We start from the raw sequence: 25,820 nt of genomic DNA on the forward strand, positions 1-25,820 counted from the left end.
TTATTCCTCATCTTTACATTTCAAAGTTTGTTTCGGCGTTGCAATTTTCTGAATAAGAAAAATTGAATAAGACTATATTTACAATCTTTGCTACATGACCCCTGAACTTCAACTTCCTATTTACTAACACTCCAAGATCCCAAGCCTCATCAGTTTCTTCGAGCATAATCCCACCAATATAATACAACACAACATTGGATACCTAATCATGACAAACTGATGCATGACTTTGCATTTACTGACATTGAACATCTTGTCCTCCATTTTCCCATGCCCACAATTCCAGCGTATTCAAATCATTCTGCAAGTACTGCATATCAGCTGCATTCCTGATTAGCCTAATGTATGTTGCCTGTCAAACCCTTCCCAATGTAGGATTTGACAGGCTACATGACCTGTCAAACCCTGCTCCACTATTATTCAATATACAGATTGAATAATAGTGGAGTAGCGACTAATCCTTGTGGCACACCAAAGGTTACCTTAAATTGTGCAGACTCACATTGTCCATATATCACTTTTTGATATCTCTCATTCAGACATTCCTTTATCCGCACTAATATTTTATAATCCAAACCAATATTCTCCATATTATGCAACAGTCTTTGATGCTGCATTCTGTCAAAAGACTTGAGCAAAATCGAAAAGCATCATGGTTTACCCATTCTTCTTGTCTAGCTACACATGGCCACATAATTATAGAATGTGAGTAAGTTGCTAAAACATGACCTTTTTTTTAAGTAAACACAGGCTGTTCATTGCAAAATAGAGATTCTTTGTCAAAACATTTCTGAATGCAAGCCCTAACCAACTTTTACAAATTCTTCACCACCACTTCTGAGAGAGAGAGATAATGATTGGTTGGTTGGATACATCAGTTTTTGTACCAACCTTGTGCATTACCATACATTCTTTCCACTCCTGCAGAATCTTCGCCATTCTGAGACTCATATTATATAGCCACGTTAAAGGAATACCTAGTTCAGCTGAACACTCTTTTAGTATCCGTGTTTATATCCCATCAGCAACTACTGCTGAATTCTTATTCATTTTGTGAAACAGCTTTAATACCTACTCCTCATGCATCTAAGTTTCCACATCCAGTGAAGAGTTAGCACTGACTGAGCTGAATACTGCATACTCCAGTTTGATAGCTTTTAGCAAAATGGACACTAATTAGTTGAACAACTTCTGCATCTGTCACTCTCACACCATCTGCATTCAGTAGAGTTATTCTTTCATATTCATTCTTTCTTTTACTTGCAGCATATCAATAGAATTCTTTGGGGTTATCTTTGAAGAGCCAGTTCTTTTCATATTCATACTTAGCTTTCCATACAACAGTTTGACTCTTCTGGCCAGCTGCTTATAATTTTCATAATGGACATCATCCATATGCACATGATGTTCCCTCCACATTATCCTTTTCTTGTGAATCTCTTGCTTGATAAGATTACACAGCTATTTGACTCCTACCATATTTATTCTTCAAACTCTCAGGACACATTCTGATATTGCATCATTTAAGTATTTTTTTTAATGCTTCCTATCCAGTAACCAATATCATTGCTCTGAACTCAGTATACTCCTCAGTAGGTCATAATTTCCTGCTTTGTAGTTCAGCATGTAATCTTTCCTGAATGGAACATTCATAAACTTAGCTACTTCCCAAGTGAGTACTGCATGATCACTGTCACCAACCAGAGGCAGAATAGTTATATCTTTAACTGAAACACCCTCTGACACTATAATCAAATCTAGCACTCTTTGAACTCTAATTCCTTCCTGTCACATGCTGTATGAGGAAGTTCTCTCTTAACAGCTCAATAAATTCAGTTTCATTCTTTTCATGAGATTTTATTGCTAGCTAATCAATGTTTGGATAATTAATGTCACCCTTTCATGTCAAAATATTGACATGAAAGGGTTGTTGGAAGAGTAATCATAAAAAATAAGCTCATACTGAACTTATCACTAGTTAAATCGTTAGTACCTATTACAATTATGATCTTGTTTACTTTTCTTTTCTGTTTTTTAATTCGCTTGTCAATCTCACAATATTATTATGAAATAGTATGAGCAAAATAATCTCTCATAATATTTGCTTCTGGAAAACTCAAAGTTATAACCCACTCATCAACAGCATGTTTTATGAGCCATACCAAATAACATCCTGCTTTTTACAATGTTTCTTAGCTGATTTTCGTTACTTACTAATTTACCTGATTCATGCTTTGTTTCTTAATCTGTTGCATGATTTTCTTTTCCTCCCTATGTTCATTCTTCCTTCTGTAATTCCCACATCGTCTCTCTAATAATTTGCTTTACTTTCACTATTTCAGAAGTTTATTCGTTTTCAATAACCTCCTTTGATAACCTCCTTTCATCTTCAAAAAAGAACCTGTTTAAAGGAGCAAGCCTTATTATTTTCGACTTTGCTCTTCTTAGTGCTACGTTTCCTATGCATTTTTGGCACCATTTGAAACTGTATTTAATAACGCAATGTCTTAACAAAAATATGTTATAAAACAATAAATACAATTAAAACACTAAAATGTACACTTATATATACTATAAAACACTAATTTTCTATGGGAAAAAGCACAATAAAACAGATAAAAATCAGCAATTTTACAAGAGCACTAAATTTACCATCCAATCACAATGTAGCCTCAAACCCAATTCATCCAATTATTGAATTAAAAGTGAAACAGTTTGAAAATAAGATTTTTGATCTGATTTGGAAGTTTATTTTTCACTTGGTTAGAGTATAATAAATTTAGTTTAATCCTTTATCCAAGTGTGAGCAAACAAAGTTTGCACCTGAAAGTATCTTCAGGACTGGGGTAAGGTAGTACAACACCGGGAAACTCATTGCAAAGGTGGATCAAGCTAACATCACTCGTATCTCAGTATCTTGTATAATGCAAAACACATCTCCTTGCGGATATGTCTAATGTTATGCATTAAGGGAAGGGCCACTACCCAGACTAGTTTCGATCTTTATTGAGGTCTCTTCAGTGGGAGCCAGGCCCAAGCTGAGATACCAGGCAGAAGCATTCACAGGTCATCTCTACCTATAGGAGTTGCCAAATGGTGTGCCACCCTTTTTTAATAAATTACTCTGGATTTAGAGAAAGATGTTGAAAGTTTATTTTTCACTTGGTTAGAATATAATAAATTTAGTTTAATCCTTTATTCAAGTGTGAGCAAACAAAGTTTGCACCTGAAAGTATCTTCAGGACTGGGGTAAGGTGGTACAACACCATGAGTGTTGGTATCTTGCTCCACCTTTGCGACGAGTTGTCCTGGTGTTGTACCACCTTACCCCAGTCCTGAAGATACTTTCAGGTGCAAACTTTGTTTGCTCACACTTGAATAAAGGATTAAACTAAATTTATTATACTCTAACCAAGTGAAAAATAAACTTTCAACATCTTTCTCTAAATCCAGAGTAATTTATTAAAAAAGGGTGGCACACCATTTGGCAACTCCTATAGGTAAAGATGACCTGCGAATGCTTCTGCCTGGTATCTCAGCTTGGGCCTGGCTCCCACTGAAGAGACCTCAATAAAGGTCGAAACTAGTCTGGGTAGTGGCCCTTCCCTTAATGCATAACATTAGACATATCCGCAAGGAGATGTGTTTTGCATTATAGCAGATACTGAGACAGGAGTGTTGGTAGCTTGCTCCACCTTTGCAATGAGTTGCCCTGGTGTTGTACCACCTTACACCAGTCCTGAAGATACTTTCAGGTGCAAACTTTGTTTGCTCACACTTGGATAAAGGATTAAACTAAATTTATTATGATCTGATTTGGCTTTTATGGTACAAAGACATCAAAGGTCATAATGTGTAAGGACACAGGTTACAGCAGCACATATCATAAATGTTCAGTAGGACAATTACAAACATCCATACTTTGAACCTGCAGCCTTCTCTGGAGACACTAACCACTTGGCAAACCAGGACAGCTTGAAAACAAGAACCAAATAGTGGAGTCTCAGTTGCAAGCTCTGAAGAAAACATTGATCGATTCAACTAGGACGGCATGTAGTGAAGTTGTCTACAAGGATAGAAAAATAACACCACAGAAGTCACAAGTTAATGAGGCATTTGTGGAAAAGAAAGTATACCAATAGTTCCTAACAAATAAGGTAGATGTTCTAAGAGAATACAGAGAAAAATGTAAGAGAGCTAAGCTATGTGCTAAAGTAGCTAAACAATCATGGGAAGACTTCTGTCAAAATATAGAAGATAAATATCATAAAGATGGCAAAATGTTCTGGAGACTGTTGAAAAAGCCTTAGAAATAGGAGAAAGAGTATACTCTAAAAAGAATCAAAGATGAAAAGGGTGACATGAAAGACTGAAGACAAGGATAAGGGCTTTCTCCTTCAATTAGAACTGAGCTTCCTCAATGGTGGTGCAGTTAACAGATTAACTGTACTGATAAAGTTAAGCTTTAAGACTACTTAAACTGTTACTATATCCTGTATCAGAAATTTCAATGTCTTTCAAATGGCTTAGTTTTTGTCTGCTATACATTTTTTTTTTAATTTTGTTTGTTTACAAGAGCTTTACAATTTCAAAATAAAAATAAAAATCAGGTGGTGTGTATAGCCAATACATCAGTCATCATGTGGGCTGCAACAAGATAAGTGAATTTTATATTTGTGTTGATATTGTCTAATTTGTAAAATGAGTGTTACTGTGAGATATTTATTATTATTATTACATGACACTTCCAAGGAGTCCAAAGACTCATCGAGGGAGGGCACCTACTCTACAACTCTCCGTCTCCACCACTCAATCCACCGACTACAGCAAACCGCATCATCTACACCAATGGCGTCGACTGCTCACCACCACCACCAATAGTATTTTCACAGACAATCACAAACATCCATGCCCATGGATGTTTGTGATTGTCTGTGAAACTACAGGCTTTTTGGCTGGATAGCAGATATGCTAACTACTCGGTCAACCAGGTCAGCAGTGTTTGGATAAATTTCTTAGGCATTATTATTGTAAATTCATTGTTCTTGTTAGTACACTGATATAAAATGGCAGTGAAAGGCAAATCATTATGTAGGTCGACGTGGAAGACAAGTAAAGTAAATGACATGAATTTTTTGAAAATGGTACAGTGCCATGACTGTAGTATGTATGGGAAGATGTCACAGATATTTATGTAGAGAGACTGAATAAGAGAAAAGAGTGAGTGTGAGTATGTAGGAAGTGTGATATTGAATGGCCATAAGACATTTAAATATGAATTTAAATAGTTTAAATATGAGTAAGGATCGTGGTTAGTCATAACAGAAAAGGCAGTTGAAGAAGATTATGTGGAATGTGAAGAGTGAAATAAATATGATAATTTACTAAGCTGAACAATTCACTGGATTCCAAATTAGTATTCTTGGAGCACAAAACACTTGTCACAACATCAAGTAATTGAGGGGAACAATTTAAAATTGTAGTAGTAGCAGAAAACAGAATCGACATCCTGTCATAGCAATCTTTAGAGATGGATTTAAGGTAGTTTATAGTTACTGTCTTGAAGGTAGTCTTAAAATAACTGTCTCTTGAAATATGAGTAATTCAGGGATGAGGAGTACTTGATTGCTGATGCTGACTCCAAAAAAGATTCTGAAATCTATAATTGCTTGTATGTAGCAGCACAATTTTCTTTCATTTAATCCTCTGTGAAGTAGGTGTCCTACATGTTGAGTTACTATAATAATAGCAGTGTACGCCTCTCTTGCATTCTTCAAGGATATGCTAACAGTTATAGGTAATAGTTAACAGTTCTTCCTCTCTCACTGTCTAAACAGGAGAACTTGGGCATAAAGCACTTTGACTACAGTTTCATATTCCAGATACCTAGAATGGAAATTTTTATGTTGGAAACATACCTGACAGGTTCGTTGATTAACCTATAGTATGCTAGTACCATTTGATGGATAGAGATTTGAGAAAGAAGGAACTTATTCATGTTAGGTTTGAAGACCTGTGCATTGTGTTCTTTGAGAAACACATAGTAGGTTATTCCAAAGTACAGCAGAAGGAATGGAGGAGGAGAAACTTGTTCGGTGAATTTTTGAAAGAGTGTTGGGTCAGCTGCATGCATTTTGATAGAGAGAGAATTTCTGAAATTACTGTTTTGAAACTTTACCATGAAAAAAAATTTGTGTGTGTGTGTGTGTGTGTGTGTGTGTGTGTGTGTGTGTGTGTGTGTGTGCGTGCGTGCGTGCGTGCGTGCGTGCGTGCGTGCGTGCTAAAGATACCAAGAAATTTTATAAACTTGGTTTTAATCCTATTTTCCCAAGTAAGCAAACAATCAAGTAAGCTAAGTTTGCACCTGAAGTATTTTCAGGTCTCTGAGACAACTTGTGGTAAAGTTGCCTCAATAATGCAAAGCACATCTCCTTGCAGACATGTATGATGCTATGCATTAAGGGAAGGGCCACTACCCAGACCGGTTTCGACTTTTATTGAGGTCTCTTCAGTGGGAGCCAGACCCTAGGTGGATACCAAGGTTGAAGCAATGTAGAACTTATATTTACTTATATGAGTTGCCACAAGGTGCTTTCACCTTATTAAATAAAAATTTCAGGATGAGAGAAAGATGTAGCTCTGATTACTTGCCTTAGTGTCTCCCATAATGCAAAGCACATCTCCTTGCAGACATGTATGAAGCTATGCATTAAGGGAAGGGGCCACTATCCAGACCGGTTTCGACCTTTATTGAGGTTAAAATAAATTTAGTTTGATCCTTTATCCAAGTGATAAAGGATTAAAAGTGATAGGATTAAAACCAAGTTTATAAAATTTCTTGGTATCTTTAACGTATAGTATACCCAAAGTAAAAAACTTTTTACATCTTTCTTTCATCCTGAGATTTTTATTTAACAAGGTGAAAGCACCTTGTGGCAACTCGTATAAGTAAATATAAGTTCTGCCTTACTTCAACCTTGGTATCTACCTCAGGGTCTGGCTCCCACTGGGGGAGCCAGACCCTGAGGCTTTTATGCAGAAGTGGCCCCTTTCCTTGAGGTATAAGAGGCTCTGCTTTGGGTAGGTTTTTGCCTATCTCTGAGTGGGGCCACTGTGAGATTATGGCTCTGTCTAGTGGTGGGGTGAGCCTGACACTAGATTGAGCCCACCCTGTCACCTTCTTGGTGACAGGGTGGGCCTGTCACAGAGTGGAACAACGCTGAGTTGGACGGTCCTTCGGTCGCTCCCTACAAGTGACCAAAGGACCATCTGGGGGGGGGATCGCCTAATTTTTAGAGAGGATTTTACTTAAACACGCCTCAATAAAGGTCGAAACCGGTCTGGGTAGTGGCCCTTGCCTTAATGCATCATATCATCATATCATACATGTCTGCAAGGAGATGCGTTTTGCATTATGGGAGATACTAAGGCAAGTGATCAGAACTTAGTCCACCTTTACCACGAGTTGCCTCAGACCTGAAAAGATTTCAGGAGCAAACTTAGCTTGCTTACTTGTTTACTTACTTGGGAAAATAGGATTAAAACCAAGTTTATAAAATTTCTTGGTATCTTTAACGTATAGTATACCCAGGCTAAAAAACTTTCTACATATATATATATATAGAAGAAGCATAAAGCAGTTACTAAATGACTGTGCAAAAGTAGGTAAAGTAAATTGGTGAGAGGTGGATCATTAATTAATGCTCTCTACTGCTGAGTTTTTTTGGAAAGCACCTGGGCTTTCAGAACATCTCAAATGTATGAGCAAAAAAGGAATCCTAACTGTTTATTGCCAAGACAGACTTAATGTCATGGAAATCCCAAGGAGTGAAATCTCATCTTGTTTAAAAATTTGGGTGTTCTCAAAAGCTATGACTGGAAGAATATAGGTGATTTTTTTTTCTGAGAAATAAGACAGAGGTATATTTTTATGTTGTTATGCACCTACAAGGTAAACATGTATAGAAAAAAATAGAATTTATCAAAGCTTCAATATATTTAATATATTTCATTCAATGTTACATGGACATCATCATCAGGGACAGAAGAGATCAGTTAGCTACAATCAAAACCTGAAAGTCACATAGTATCTGCCTACTACCTCAGGGATGAAACTGTTGATAATTTTCTAGATGATAGTTTCATTATTGTTGTTTAAATGTTCAAAGTGAATGTTATTTTAATTCACGTAACAGAAGGGATAAGAAGAGCAGAGTATGCAAGCTCTTTGTACAAGATTTTGATAATATGTCTTCTGTGATGGTGTGAAGACAGACGGATGGATGTATCTGTCAATAAAGGAAGGTTGTCTATAAAGAGAAAATCAATACTGTCTATAGGAATACAGACAATTAAGGTTTCCAAAAAGGAAGGACTGTTATTGGATTCCTGTTCAATACTGAATTAGATATGGGAGAACAAGGAGTATCCAGAGATTGTAGTAATTCTGTCTTTGTGCAGAAATAAACTAGAACGATATCATCCACAAACTGAAGCCAGATACAAGGTTGAGGAAAAATGGTACTGAAGAGAAGAGTTGATTTTCTAGATGTTCCATAAAATAATCAGATAAATCAGAAAATCTAGTGAGAAAGGGCTGCACCCATCACTGTTCCTTCAATAATGGGCAGTCTGCTCTTCACCAGCTTTATCTGATTATTTTATGCTGATTTTACAGCTGATTATTACAATTGATTCTGCCACATAAAACAGCCAGCTGCATTGATGGCAAAATTTAAATAGGTTAACAATGTCTGCTGGGAAATAGCTTTTAAAAATAGAAGAGCTTCCTGAAGTAGTATGAAGGGATAATATAGGCCATAACTCAGACACACCAGATACATTTCAAGTGCATTTAAACAGCCAGCATCCAAAACAATACAAAACGAAATCAAACAGCTGTCTATCCTTCCAACACACACACATCCTTCAAACTGCTTATCATCCTTTTTTGTTTAAAGAAGATCAACATGTAGGATGAAGCTTACACAAACAGCATGCATCACCCAGCCTAACAATATGGTTTTCTTAAAGTACTGAACACTAGAGCTACCTGTCCATGATGCAGTTCTTACAGCAGAGCTCAATTATTTATGCCACATTTTTTGGCTAATGGCTACAACCTCTGTGTAACACACAAAATACTGCATGTCACATGTCTCCCCACTCCACCACCCTAAGTGGTGGAAGAAAATAGGTGGCAAATAGTATTACATAAACACCATCATACAAGATCATAGCAAAACACTATTTCTATTCCTTCCATTTGGGCATAACTGAAAATGGTAGCCAAATAAATATAATCCTCATACCATTTATAAATCATACATTAAACTAGGAGATATCCAGGAATATATAAAGTATAAATTAAACTTTCCAGGAAATTTTATTCAGGTTTAATCCTTTATCCAAGTGTAAGCAAACAAAAGTTGAATGTGAAGTGTCTTAACTTAAAAAAGGTATATAAAGTAAGTCATGCTTACAACTTAACCTACTATAAGAAGAAAGGAAAGCAATTGAGATGATTGGAATTACATCCAAAGCAACTCAGGCTATGAGTTGCTTTGGATGTAGTGGCTAGTTTGCATGTTTGTGGGATGAAAAAACTCTGTCACCCCATATAAAAAATATTGGTTGGAAAGACCTGGGTGATTCAATGGTATCAAATGAGATACTTCTCTCCAAGGAAGAAATGTTAACAGCCACTTGGAAGAACAAAAAAGATATGAAACCATCATCATTATGGAAAATCAGGACTAGCAGCCCTACATTAAATACAGCCTCACACAGTACTAAATGGAAGAAAATTATATACTAAACAGAAATCATTACAAATCCGAGAAGCACTGATCAAATCAGCAGTGGACCACTCACCAAACTTTAACAAGTATATCTGCATTAAATTAGTTGATATGGATAACATAAACAGTGAGATGCATACAGGAAACCTCGCACTTTGCAACACTGAACTGACAGTTCCACTTACGTGTCCATTGATGTAATCTATTTAAGTCCTCCTGTAAGGCCATAACATCCACTCGACTCTGCATCAATGGACAGGCAAGTGGAACTGTCTCACTGCAATTTTGCATCATCTGCAAACAGCTGCATATCACTAGTTAAACCCATCCCTATATCATTAACATACGAACTGAACAACAATGGTCTCAAAACTGACCCCTGCAGTATACCACTAGTGAAGTTCTGCTTTCGGGATATTGCACCTCTATATATAACTTTGATATCTATCTGACAGCCAATCACCGATCTAACTCAGACATCTGTTATCCAATCCCATCTGTTTCGATTTATTTAACACTTTGTCATGTAGAGGTCTACCAAACGTTTTTGCAAAATCCAAGTACACCACTGTATATGCATCTTCCCTGTTCAGGGTATATGTCACCTTGTTATACTACATAAGTAAGTTATTAAAACGTGATCTCCCTTTAACAAACCCATGCTGATAATCACAGAGAATACTGCTGTTATCAACCCATTTCTGTATCCTACATCTCACCAATCTCTTTAGTACCTTCACCACAACTCCAGATATACAGACTGGCCTATAATTTGAAGGTACAGTCTTATCACCACCTTTATGCAGTGGAACAATTTACTCTCCATCCACTCCTTTGGAACCTGTGATGTTGTAAGACTTATTAAACAGGCATGCCAATGCTACTGCCAATTCTCTGGAAGATACGTGGCAATATGTCATCAAATCTTATCACCTTACTGACATCAAGGTTATTTATTTCCTCAAACACTTCCTGCTTACTCACAATTAAGCCAGTCCTCTACACTTAAGTTCATCATGATTCTACCCTAATCAGGATGAAACACCCTTATAAATTGATCACTGAATACCTGAACAATGTCTTCTGCAGCAGTTACCATTCTATCATTTTCATTGATTAACATCATCTTACGATGATCATTCTTCCTTCTACTTGCCACATATCTAAAAAAACTCTTGGGTTTTTCTTTACCTGATGTGCATAATTTCTTCTCATACTGCACTTTTCATTGTTTCTCCTTACTGTGTCACTAGTCACTCTCCTGGCTTGTTCTTTATACTCTTCATGTAACTGATTAGTACCGTTATTCATCTTGTACTGCATCCAAAGTACCTTCTTATTCTAGATATCATGCTTAAGCTCCTCATTCATCCATGTTACACCTACGTTATTCTGCCTTTTGGTCTTCGGAATACATTCACACATTAATGCAGTTATGCATTTCTTTGTCAGTTCCCAAGCAGCAATTATTTCTTTACCTCTCAACTCCTCATTCCATGCTATAGCTGCAAGCTGTCTCCTAAGCCTATCGTAATCACCAGCCTTATAATTTCACATATATCCTTTCCTCACAAAAATCTGCATATGGCTAGTCACAACCCAGGTGATTACTTCACGATCACTCTCACCAACTGGAGGAAAGAGTGAAACCCCACTCACAATTACATCCTCTGATGAAATGATCAGATCTAAAACTCTCAATCCTCATGTGCCCTCCTTTATGTGCTGCCTGAGATAGTTATCTCTCAAGAACTTGAGAAATTCACTTTCTTTATTCGAAAATGCTATCTCTTCATTCTAATCTATATTGCCATAATTAAAATCACCCATAATACCATATTTTTCAATAGATAACGCGCCCCCCAACATTTTCATCACTCCTTTTGCTGTATAGATAATGCGCATGCGCCAACTAGCGGTAGAGTTAGGAAGTACAGATAGAGGACGGTGGAATTCTTTAAAAGTACGTGAATTGCTAGTAGCAGTGGTCGATTTTTTTAATTCAAAATTTTATAATTTTCACATTATTGGAGAGCACTGTGACATTACTACGACTTTTCGTGTAACCCGAAAGATAACTTGTGTGGGCTGCATCGTTTTTTTTTGTAACGAGTTGAAGTTACAAGAAAATTGTTGAAAATTGCGATAAAGAGCCAAGAGGCTATTTTTCTGCAACGTAAATTAAGTTAAGGGGATAATAAATCCCTCATTATTTTAAAGCTGGATACGAAACTCGGAGATCGAAATCTAAGAGTTTCATGCTGAAGAACTATCGGCGAGTCCAAGCGTAGGTCAACACCTGGGTAGTACAACACTAGGGCAACTCGGAGTAAAGGTGGAGCAAGCTCCATCACTATCCTTAATATTTCCTCATAATATAAAACACAGCTCCTAAGAGATATTTTACATTATGAGGAGAGGTCACTACCCAGACTGGTTTTGACCTTTATTGAGGTCTCATCAGTGAGTAGGTAGACCTGGATAATGCCAAGGTTTAAGTGAACTGAACTTACATATACCTTTACTATACGAATTGCCAGACCGGTGTACCCATATATTATCATTATTATTACTGCGATAAAGAGCCAAGAGGCTAATTGTTGAAGATAAACAATTTTCAAAAGAAAGACTGTTCCAAAAGGTTGTGATTCCAAAGATATTATTGTTACTGCTAATGATAGAGGTTGGATAAATTCCTAGGTTATGAAATTTTGGTTGGAGAATGAAATCGAAAGATTGCAGTGGACAGAAGAGCTCCCCATGGAGAATGCGTGGCGAAAGACACAAATGGTATTTTTCAACCCAAAATCTTTGTTAGTGTTGGATTCGTGTAGGGCATACAAGCAATTGTAAGTATTCCAAATTGGCCATCATTGATTAGGAAGCTGAAGAAATACCAAACAAAATTTTTAATACAATTGATTCATTTAATATTGAGTCTGATGAAGAATTTTTTGGATTTGAATAGTGTAATGTTCAATAAATATTAAGTAATACTGCTACCTTAGTTTTGTTATTACATCTGATTTACCTCTCATACCCTTCTAATGTATACCGTGCATGTTCATTTTTAACGAATTTAGACTTTTTTTGTGTAGATAATGTGCGCATTATCTATCGAAAAATACAGTAATTACCCTTTCTCTGTTCACTGATCCAAGTTGTTTATACATTTCTTCATCACCACTCTCCACATTTCCGGGACTATAGCAGCACCCACCACACTGCCTCATAACCATTGCTGCTATTTCCCTCTTTCATGTCTACCTTATGTGGACATAATTCCCCTGCTATCATTAGCAGAACTCTCTTCCTGTCCTTTCTATCCTCACAAAAAATATGGTATCCTTCCGTTTCTATTTCCATTAGAATATCATCTTCATTCAACCATGTTTTACTTATTTCAATGATTTTGGGGTGAATAAACTCAATCAGTGAAACCACTTCATCTCCCTTATTTCTGATACTTCTGGAATTTGTAAACAAACACAGTAATTCAATTTTAAGTCTACAGCCAGACCCATCCAAGCCATTTGTTAGTTGTGATTTCTCCACACCCTGCCTAATTACTTTTATCACCGCTTACCACATATATCTTCAGTCTCAACTTCCCCACCCATATCGCAATATACTCCATCTTCATACACACATTGAATGCCACTTTCAACATTCACTCTTCCTGTCCACCTGGGCTCCCCCCCATTTCCCTGTTCATCTTACATTCCCATTCTCTCTTCATCTCTCACACTACTACTGTTTTCACTGCCCTGCCAAGCACTTCTGTCTCTTCAATACCACTCTCCTGATTTTTCACTTCATCTCTTGCTTCTGAACTCTTGCACGCATCACACACTGTTCTTCTACACACAATGCTTTCATCCAGCAACACTTTCTCCAGTGCACTCACTCCAAAGCCATTGAAGTGCAACCCAATCACACCTGTATAATTTCATTCTTTCCTTATAGAGCTCTGCTAGCATACCATTCATGATTTTGGCTCTCCCTTCACAACTCATCGTCATACCCTGGCAACACACTTATAACTTTTTCCACCACACTGTTATCTTTAACTCTCCTCAATAACCTCTTGATATTTGCTCTCACACGCTCCTTATGTCCACTTGGTTCATTTGCTCCCACAATCACCACTAACTCAATAGCAGACCTTGTGGATTTTCTCATTTACTAATCCTCTAACTATGGAATCTCCATATACTGCTATCCTGGAATCACTCTTCACCTCTTTTATTCTTTTTTCTTTCATTCTATTCTCTTGTACACTTTCATTAGTTTCCACTATACATCCTAACATTGCTCTGCACATTCTTCATTTCAATAACTGTTTCATCAAATCCTGCATTCCGACAATTTCACTCTCTGTCACTCCCACAGTCTCGCCACCTCTCATTCTGCTGCACCTTACTCCCATTTTCTCATTCATACTTTCTTTCACTCCTTCAGTTTCACTAACTTTCGTTTCATTTCCGTTTCTTTCATTTATGCCATCTTCTTTCTTTTCAGTCTGTTTTGGATTCATCACCTAGTGGTCTAATAATATATCGCACTTCCTACAAATCAATACTTTCTCTCGTCTTCCATTGATACCCCCACCACCACCACCACCACAAGCACATCTCTTACACTCTGCCATGCATACATATTACACTCATGACATCGAATCATTTTTGAAAAGTCAATGCTGTTAATGCCACATGATTTTCGTAGAGCTCACCTAGTCACACTAGTTGACACATGGATGGCTGACCTTGTAAGTACCACCATTGTTATATTTAAATACTGCAATTTCAACTAATAAATCATGCAGAAATCACGCAGACACACTTCGCTATCAAAAATAAATAATACAACACTAAAATTCATGAAATATTGCAAATTATCACTCAAAATAGCACTTATTTTTTGGGAGCTCTTTCCAACACTACACAACTTATGGCCCTTAGTTAGGATAACTTCCCAAAATTGAGAAAGTTTAATTTGTTGAGGTTGGGATTGTGAATACATGCTTCACAGCTTTCTTTATACAGTCTTCCCAGAAGAAAATAGCTTTTGTGTAATACTTTGGTATTCACTGAATTCCGTGTTTTGTAGATAAAGCGCAGTTTGCTAAAGCGTATTTATTGAGTTCCTTAATTCAAATATATTCTTGATGTTCTTCAAGATGAATTTGTTCAGAACAACCAGGCTGTCCATAACAACATAAGCTGCAAGAGCAGGGGATTCTCTAAACTCCAGGATAAGAAATAGGAGGATATTTGTCTTTTGGAGAGATAGGAAGGTATTTAGTTTATTAATTTGATGGAAAGAGACTTGTAAATTAATCTGGCAAAGAAATCTGCTTTTTTTTATTTTCTGAGTCTTTAAACATATGGAAGACAAATTCTGGAAACTTATTTCTGTGGAAAGTTACAATAAAGTCATAATTACTGATTATATTATCATTAATTACTTTATGGAACTTTTTGAACAACATATTCTTAACAATTTTTTCCCGATCTTCATAAATTTCTTAAGAAAAATTAATTCATTAATTCAGTATGTAGAAAATACTGGCAAATACATTAATTCTAACTCACATCAGCACCGTTGCCAGAAATGTGGAGTAGTCAAATCTCTAGTCGACAAAGCTCATAAAATATGTTCAACAGATTCTTCTCTAAACAAAGAACTGTCTATTATCAGAGCTGCCTTTAACTCTAATGGTTATAATAAAAAACTATCGATAAAATAATCAATAAGCAGAGTTCGATTAACTTTGCAAAATCCTAATCGGTATGCAAAATATGTACTCACCCAAGATCCCATTTTTTTAATGATATTTCTCAGTAAGTCAAGAGGCATTCCATAAACTGACCAGTTCAATGTTGCAATGTGTAAGGTTCTGAAGTTTGGTAGCAACAATAGAATGCAAAGTATACACTTGGTGGGGAAATTTTGGAGGAAGTTGAGAAAGCAAGAGACCTTGGAGTGGTAGTGGAGAAGGATCTGAAATTCAGAGGTCACATTGCACAAGTTGTGAAGACATCACATCAGATTATGGAAATGATGCAGAGGACTTCAACTTATAGAAATAAAGAAATTCTGGTATAAGGCCTTGATCAGACCTCATATGGATTATTGTGCTTAGATTTGTTCCGCTGGTTTTCATGGTGATAAAGATATGTTGGAAAGGGTCCAGAAAAGACTGACAAGTCGTAACTGGTCTTTGGGATGCGAGGACAGATTGAGGGAACAGTTTGCATAGGCTTGAGAATAAGAGGAAGAAAGGAGATACGATTGAGACATTTAAGTTAGTAAAGAGTTGTTACCAGGTTGAGGTGGAAGAAATTTTTATAGAATGGAGAGGGGATAGAACAAGAAGACATACTTGGAAGCTCTGTAAGGAAGTGGTTGGTGAGCGGAATCCATAGCCTGATACTGTGGTGAATGGGCTTTGCATGTAAGTGTGTGTGCCTCCCCAGCAAGTCTTTTGGCTCTGGGGAGGTCTGATATTAATAATAATGGCACCATCAATGTAGTACATGGCCTTATGTGTCTGCACTCTAAAATGCAACATCTTGCACTTATTAATATTAAAACTATAACTCCATTCATTTATCCAAGACAAGTCTATTCAAATTTTCCTGAAGGGAATTAACATCACCAGTGCTCTTATAATTCTCTCTAAATTTGTATCATCAGCAAACAAATGAAGATCCCCTGTCAATTTACATGAAATATTTAAAGAACATAACCATGGGGCACACCGCTGTTTTTTTTTTTTTTTTTTTTTAGACACTGCTCCATCATAATTTGCTGGTATCGTTCAGAGAGACAATCTCTGTTCCATCTAACCAATATACTATCCATTCCCATCCTCTGCAGATTGTACATCAGCTTATGTGGTAATCTATCAAATGCTTTTGTAAAATCCAATAATATCAGTGTATGATTCTCCCTTATTCACCCCACTTGTTACATTATCATAAAATGCAAGTGAATTGATAAAACAATTCTTACCCTTTACAAATCTATGCTGGCCATCATAAAATACTAGGTCCAACTTAATCCTATATACTATTCCTAGCCAATAGTTCCACCACCTTGACTACAACTGCAGTTATGCTACTTGTCTATAACTGAAAACATCTATTTTGGAACCATGCTTGTGGAGTGGTACTATTTTGCCTTTTTTTCCACTCTTTAGAAACCTTACCCACTGCAAGACTTTCGTTAAATAACCAAATCAAGGGCAGAGCTAACTGTTTTAAAAACTTCTTAAAAATATGTGGTGATATGTCATCCATTCCCACAACCCATATTAACATTTATCCTAATCAACACTTAATAGACCTCAGATTCTTTCACTTCCAATTCTGCCACACACATATATCCTTTTTTGGTAGTAACTTTTTGTGGGAACAAGTACCTCACAATCACTCTCACCAATTGGTGGCAGTGTTAATACCTCATTAACAACCACATCTTGTGAAGATATCACCAAATTCAACACTTGAGTTGCTTCTGTCACATACTGTCTTAAGCAGTACATGATAGTCATCCCTCAGAAATTCGACAAACTCACTCTTCTTGTTCCCATATACTATTTCCTCCTCCCAACTTACATTCTGCCTTTTCATTTTTTTACAAGCATTTCACAATCAGTATTCTCTACATTCCCTGGTCTATATCAACATTCTATCAGATATACCAGTCTGTTCCTTAAACCACACAGATTCAATATCTGTATGTACTATCATTTTCAACTTCCACTCTTTATGGACACAATTCCTCTGCAATCATTAACACTACTCACCCTCCTCTTTTCACCTTATTATAATAATAATTATCAACAATAACATAATATAATAATAATTTGCAAAAAGATGATACCTACAAATTAGTGTGAGTATAATTTCAAAACACCTCAATAAGTTTTTGTGAAGTAACTTTACAAATGGAAATACAAGAAGAGGCAAGTAGTCTACTTCAGCTGTGAAAGGACACCAGTGAGCTAAACAGGACATTATTCTGTAATAACAAACAAATTAAAAATTTGCAAGTTGGCAACATTTAAAAATGATAACACAACAATGAATACAATTTAACTTGTTTCAGAAGAGGTCAGATATAAATTCAACATATTCTTCTCAAAAATAACAATAAAGGAACACAGAAATGGGATATTTTGAAAGTATAACATGATGTGTAGGAATATAAGACATGATAATTCATAAATAATATATTTTTATAAAATATATAAATATATTTTATACTAATTAAATATATATGTTAGGTAAATCCATTTTATGTTATTTAATAATTGTGAAAGTAGTCCCTCCATTGTTATAGCTCCACATCCAATAAAAGATACTCTTGATATCACCGTTTTCATACAAAACCTCTCTCCTTTTCAATAGATTTTACTCCCTGCATGATGAGTTTTTCAAATTTGCTTAATACAACTCTTCAAGTTGTTTTCGATATTCTTGCTTCTGGATTGACTGTTTGTTATTTTCAAGATGGACACCCTTAAGATTTCATTTTTGAAATAATCAGGTCAACAGAGTCAAGACTAGGCTGAAGGGAGGGCATTTCACAACTCTGATGATAATCCAAGGTACAATTTCAATGCTAATATTCTTTGCCTTATTTCAAGATTTTCACTAATGAAATGCTGATCTTAATGCCTATGGAAATCATGTTGTAGGTTTTGGCAACCTGCCTTGTAAAATTTCATCATGACTATTGTCATTAATGTTAACTCACTATCACTGCTATTTTTCTTATTTATTATTATTTTTTTCATATCGATCCCAAATATGAAGGATCAATGAACCTATAAACACATCAGTGCCATGTGTATATGTGTATGTGTGGTGGTGATGGGGGCATCTGGTTTAGGGTTTAATGGGCAAGGACAGCTATGGATTATAATATGATAATATATCCAAAAGACATATTTCGGTGATTACACCACATTTTTTTATTATTCAGTTCTATAAAACATGGACTACCGTCATAGACTCTTTGATGTCGCTGGCACTGAAGTTGTCTTCTATGTAAGGCATGAGGCTCTTGTCCCATTCGATATTGTGGTGACCTGCAGAAAAATGACTGACCTGTGCCAGCTTCCATGATCCACGTATTTCTGTTTTTTATTTTTTTTTGTGTATCAATTCCTTTTAGTTATGCAATGGTTCATATTTACCATTTATTGTATATGTGTTTGTTCTTCCTAACCAAAAAGAAGCCACTAGCATATGTGGCTTCTTATGTATATATGTGCATAAGAAGCCACACAAAATTAAATATTTTATTAATATTTTAATTAAATATCTATTACAACCTATTAAACCCAGCATTAGTTATTTTTTGTTGCATTCGTTTTTTGGTTGATAAAATCAACATACTCATCATAAATATATAGAGCTCAGAAAGATTATGAATATGACTAAAATAATCACTGTGTTCACTAACAAAACAAGGGATAGTAGATTAAAATGTGAATGATGGTCAGGCCAGTAACACAGAACATACAAAAAGGCATGTCATCACCCTTCGGTAGGAAAGAGTGCTCAAGATAATTATGACCTATGCAAGATCACAGAGCAAGAACAACTTCCTCTTTCCAGTCCCTGCATAGACAGACTGTTGCAATTTAATTTAAAGTTTAATTTAATAAAGCTTGGTGTTGCTCTCTCTATTCCTTGGTGACTGCCACTTGGATAAAAGTTTCTTGGATAAAAGATAGTCTCCTGATCTACAGATGTTGTTTTATTCAACAACTTGTTGAGTTTACTGAGTTGACTTTTGGTAGCATCCATATTGAGCTGGGAGAATGTAATGCAACCACAAAGAAGTAATTTCATTTCTTGATCATACTATTTGAAATCTAAAACTACAGTGGTGTTCTCCTTGTTAGCTTTGGTGATAATTATTATTGCATTTCAAGGTTTTTAATTCTGATGGCATTCATTCAGTTCCGATGGTTTGTCATCATAGATCACCTTGGCTACTTCAAAACATAGTCTATTAATGTTAAAAAAATACCATGCTCGTGCGGCTTGAATTACATCGGCCAAACTTCAAGGAGCCTTGAAATTAGGCAAAATGAACATATAGGTGACGTCAATAATAATAACAGAGAAGAAAAATCGGGGTTAGCGTTTCATTTCTCAAGAACGAACCATACCATAGAGTGGGATAGAAGCACAATTCCTTACATGGAGGAGGACTTCCGCTCCCGAATTTTTAAGGAGGCCACAACAGTTGCCCGCTGTACACAAAACCTTAACAGGAACCAAGGACTAATCTTGCCCGTGATCTGGAAGACCCTTATCAGATCCTTCAACTCGCCAGAACTGAATTATAGTGCCAACTATAGAACGTTCCTAAATAACAACAAGTGAGATCATCCACGCTCTATGAATGTATTGTCCGTGCTCTGTTCTTTGTTTAATATAATTGGAATCGGTTGATTTTAGTTTGTAACAGTTTTTTACTTTTTAGTGCCTTACCTCAGTTATGTACCCTGAAGATGCCAACAGACTTAGTTGGTGAAACTAGTTGGTATAATTTAGTTGTTTATTATATACACTTGATCAATATAATCCCAATAAAAGTTTTTCCATAGTCTATTAATTTCATTACTAAACAGATGACTGATGTTCATTTCAATGTTGCACATGAAATCTAAATAGAGAATTTGATTACACAAAATCGTGAACTTGTGGCCTTATGCTAGTATATTCAGTTCATCTTCAGTTAGAGGATGGCCAGATAAGTTAATAACCCATTTGTTTATAGGTAATTGGGTTGTATTTCTCTATGATCATTCTAATAAGGCTGAGTATTTCTTATTGAGATTTACGATATATTTTCAAAGTCAGCAATTTTTTAATATATTAATAACCATTAAAACCTGTAAGTCGGGATTTAATGTATCTGACAGATCGGCTTCCAATTCTGTTGTTTTTTTACAATATTTAATGGCAATTGTTTTGTGAACATGATTCTCACACAGGGAGTGTGAGAATCATGCCCAGTCACCTGCAAGCTGCTATACTTGGGCTCCCTCTAAGCACAACCTGTGTTATTAGCTGATTGGAAAGTCTCCCAAAGTATTACTGATGGGATTGGTCCTGCATACTATCTGGTGGCTGGCCTTCAGAAACTGTTTTACTGCTATACACTTGAAAAGGGGTCGGCACTGACACTCTTGTTGAATTACAGTATAACTAAGGTACAGAGAGTGTGCGCAAAGCCACCTGCATATGCACTGCATACAAAAAAAAAAAAAAGTAGATGAGAGAGAAACTATCGACTCTTGGAGGTGTTTCGCCAGGCAATGAAAATCATGTACCACCTAGAGATTCAGATGGCATTTCCGCCATCTTGGAAGATATGATTTTAAGGTGACAATACTTGCCTCACCAGTCCTTTTGTGGAAATAGACCATACAACAGGAATGGGGGGGGGGGGATATTAGCTGGATAGGGCTATTGTTGCATGTCATTGGTTCATTATTAGTTTGGTAGTGTACTTAAAAATATGCAGCTTCTTTCTTGAAAAAAAAATTAAAAGCTCTTTCTTACTTGAACTCAATCGAAATAAATATAAAAACATAAGTGGATGACATCATAATAAACATTAGCAATAGAATGACACTTACATAAGGAAAAAATAATATTTATTATGTTCAGAATTTTGGGGTAGGTTTCCTAGCCATTATCAATGCACATGCAAATGACAAGAGATAAACAAAATAGAAAAAAAAAAAACTTAAAATGCAAGCACATGTGACAATATATGCCATAACTAGAGGGAGAGAAAGATCCATTTACATAATTAGAATTCAAAGAATAAATTATTTTATTAATTTTTATGGCTATTTTGGCCTATTTTTTTAGGAGTACCCTTTTTATAATGTCATTGGCTTTTTTACTCAATTTTTAGGACATTACTAATGTTTTAAAGAAAAATACATGATGAACATATGGGAAGAATAATTTTGGACATACCTTTGTAGGATGTTCCTGGTTATCTTCTTATTCAGTGGCATCCAACTTATCGCAATATACATTTGTATTACTGCTGAAGTATAACTGAAAGGAAGAGGGTGGAAAAGTGGAAATAGAGAGATGGAGGAGAATTGCAGGTGAGTCAAGAGGTATGTGAATTTTAAAACCTGGGTTTTAAGGGTGGGATGAGAATTCTTTGGGAAGAAGTTGAAAAATAGAAATTTTTTTGGGAGAAAGGAGAAGGATGGAATACGATGGAACAAGATTAGGGGTGTGAGCTGTTTCAACCGTGCGTCGTCTTCCGAGCTCATGGGTGGAGGCTAGCTATGTCATGTCGGCTTGGTGTTTTTGTCTTGGATGTAGTATTATCATTAGTTGGAAGGGGATCAATCATCGAATGATTGATCCCCTTCCAACTACTGTTTGCTATTGGTCAGAGTCGTGACTTAATTTTTATGTTTCGGAGCTTCCAACTCTCCGAGATTATATGGGGGGGGGGGACATGAATGTTTATTAAGCTTTTGTCACATTTTATGGCTGTTGTTTCTGATATTCTAAGAATTTTTCATTTTCCTGTATGCCTATCATTATGACTTTGCCGAATTGTGGGGGTATGCTTCTGTTCAAGATCATGGACTGCTATTTCTGTTTTTCCTGTATTTTGTATTCTATTTTTCTTTTGGTTATTTCATTTCTTATTGTTTAAATGTTCTGGAATTGGTATGTTGCAGTCACGGAAGCATTTTTGTAGTCTTGCCCATAAAAATCTGATCTTGGAACCTGTGTAGGTGACACCAGAGTCTTGTTGGCAAGGAAATTTGTAAGCTTCTTTGTGATGTTCTAGTATTTCTTTGTATGTGTGAGATTTTGTAGGTTTTAGAAGTGTTGCCAATTTTTAGTTTGTGGTGATCACCAACTTATAGTAAGTGTGTTTAAAAATGTATTTGTAGGCTTTGTATGTGTTCTGGATGTATGGAGATTTTTAAAAACTGAAATTACCCAACACAGCTAATAAATTATGCCAACAAAACAGCAAAAACTCGTCAAAACAATCCAAAACCAAAACAAACTTCTCAACACAAAAAATCATCAAACTGCCATACATCCAGAATATATACAAAGCCTACAAATACATTTTTAAACACACTGACAGTTTGCAGTGAACACAACTAAGTTCGTGTTCACTGCAAACCAAAAATTGGCAACACTTCTAAAACCTACAAAATCTCCCACATACAAAGAAATACTAGAACATCACAATGAAGCTTACAAATTTCCTTGCCAACAAGACTCTGGTGTCACCAACACAGGTTGCAAGATCAGATTTTTATGGGCAAGACTACAAAAATGCTTCCGTGACTGCAACATACCAATTCCAGAACATTTAAACAATAAGAAATGAAATAACCAAAAGAAAAACAGAATACAAAATACAGGAAAAACAGAAATAGTAGTCCAATGCTCTTGAAAAGAAGCATATTGTTACGACGTTGTTTTTCTTTAAAATTTAATGCTTTTCTTAGTGTAACTTCCTTCCCTATACTGTGATCTATCCCTTACAGAATTTCCTAACCTTAAAACTCCAAATCATCCTTTTGTAACTACCCTATGAAAGTGAAAATTGGTCACCAACTAAGAATCAATTCTCTAGACCTTCGTTCTGGGGCCGTCTCCTTTTCAGACACTGACAAATTTGTTTTTTGAAGCTGCGCCAGTCAGAGTCCTAGGACAGAAAAATCCTTGTTCAGAGAGACCTTTCCAGAATCTTAATGCCTATTTTTTCTTACTAAAGCTCCACAACATCTGTAGGATTCTTAGCTTGTAGTCGTGACTCTAATGTTCTGAATTCACCTATCTTATTCCTTTCACACAGGTTCAGATTTTATGAGTGGTAGGTTGGTCTCATGCTCAGGCAAAACTCAGGTTTACATAACAAAACATGCTTATTAGGATCTTAGAGCACTTATATTTAGATCAAACATACACAATCAATTAGACACTACATCAAACTGGCGAATACAAGTGAACATTCTAATAAATAATCAACAACTCTAGCCTCTAAATTAATCAATGATATACACATAACATTCACAATACAAAATTCTAATTAGATTCTATCTTCAATACTAGCTCCTCACATTAATTTGGGCACACACATATGCATAAGTTTTCAGACAACCAGTCTAATGAAAAACCAACAAATTGCTAAGCTTATAAGTCATTCAAAGTTCCCTAAGTATCTGTCCATAATTTCCTTTCCACTAGAAACAGATTCACCTTTTCTTCTAATACAATTGGAAAATAAGTAGGAAAGCTCTGTACGTTACCATCACTGTGTTTGATTACCGTCTCCGCCTGGTCCGACTTCTTTTGTTGAATGTTGATGATTTTGATGAGAGTTGTTGGATACGACTCTACACTTTCAACAGGTTGTGTCCATGTGGAGGTCATGTTGTTCATCCGATAAGGCCTTTCTCTGCACTTTAGCAATGCTAGCATTCGTCTTGATCTCTAGTGGGTCACTCTGGTCAGAAATACCGTCTTTGGGAAAAACTCTTCCGCTGTCTCATTCCGGTAGGACTTCTACCGATGGCCGGAAACAGTGGACACTGACTTCTCGAATACTGTCAGTCTGGTACCCATCAAGCATCCACGTGAAAGAACTCATCATCCGACATCATAATACCTTCTTCCACTGGTCAGCAACCGCAGGTCCAAGCGAGAACAGGAACAAACTCGAGAGAGATTGAAACTTGCGCAAATCCTCATTTATTCTCTCTCCATTGCGCCCTCTTTTCCACTGCAGAAATCTTCACACGGCACTTTCCCTTGTGCCCTTAAGCTGTTTTGTCATAACTCTGCTCCTCGGGAAGCGCAAGCTTAGTTCGCCTTCCGCATAAGCCTTCGCCTCAGGCATTACATTAAACTGGGTGGCTAGCATGCGACCTTCGGACTTTTGTTTACAGTTGATATACAGTTCTCATAGACTACAATTTGATCGCTACAACTTACAAAATGGAATTTCTATTTAGATAAACAAAATTCGTTTTTCCTTTGTACTTCACATTACAGTTATTCATTTATGCTCCCTCTTACAATTTGTTTTCCTACTATAGTACAAGTATCTCTTAGTTGTTATTTTATTCTTGTCAGATCTTGAATGAAATAATTTTTTTAATGAAAATTCCTTATTCGAGATCTAATAATACGACAAAGCCATAATGATAGACATACGAGAAACTGAAACTGGAAACAACAGCCATAAAATGTAACAAAAACTCAATAAACATTCACTACCTCTATATAATCTCTGAGAGTTGGAAGCTCCGAAACATAAAAATTAGGTCATGACTCTGACCAACAGAAAACAGCACAGATACACCCAAGACAAAAACACTAAGCTGAAATGACATAGGCTCTACTTTTCCCACAAGCTCTGAAGATGCTGCACTGTCGAAATGCTCCCATCCCCTAATCTTGTTCCATCATATTCTATCCTTCTCCTTTCCTCAAAAAAATTTCCTATTTTTTACCTTCTTCCCAAAGAATTCTCATCCCACTCTTAAAACCCGGGTTTTAAAATTCACATACCTCGCATACCTTTAAAATTTGCATAATCGTACTCACCCACAATTATCCCCCATCTCTCTATCTCCCTGTTCCAACCCTCCCTTCCTTTTAGTCATACTCCAGCAGTAATACAAATGTATATCGCCATATGCCGGATGCTGATGAATAAGAAGACAACCAGGGACAGGCTACAAAGGTATGCCCAAAATTATTCTTCCCATATGTTCTTCATGCATCTGTCTTTAAAACATTAGTAATACCCTAAAAACTGAGTATAAAGCCGATGACATTATAAAAAGGATTACTCCTACATAAAAATAGCCATAAAAATTAATATTTATATATAGGAGTAACATGGAAATTTTTTCAGAAATAATAATACCTAAATAATTATTAACTCAAAAAACACAGGAATGAGGAGTGTTACTCT

General features: G+C 36.1%; 1 protein-coding gene across 4 annotated transcripts in view; it reads right to left on the bottom strand.

Annotated features, from left to right (window-relative positions):
- Window positions 1-25,820, bottom strand: part of LOC150103503 (TBC1 domain family member 31) — a 449,146-nt gene that overhangs the window by 183,291 nt on the left and 240,035 nt on the right. For all 4 annotated transcript variants that reach the window (XM_090398075.1, XM_090398077.1, XM_090398074.1 and 1 more), the window contains one exon: window positions 17,695-17,828. In XM_090398075.1, the coding sequence (XP_090254201.1) occupies window positions 17,695-17,828 (134 nt within the window). The remainder of the gene's footprint in view (window positions 1-17,694; window positions 17,829-25,820) is intronic.

Source organism: Typopeltis vanoorti, chromosome 9, assembly GCF_054136105.1.
Source record: "Typopeltis vanoorti isolate ZY-2024b chromosome 9, IOZ_Tvanoo_1.0, whole genome shotgun sequence".
Classification (NCBI taxonomy): Eukaryota; Metazoa; Arthropoda; class Arachnida; order Uropygi; family Thelyphonidae; genus Typopeltis; species Typopeltis vanoorti.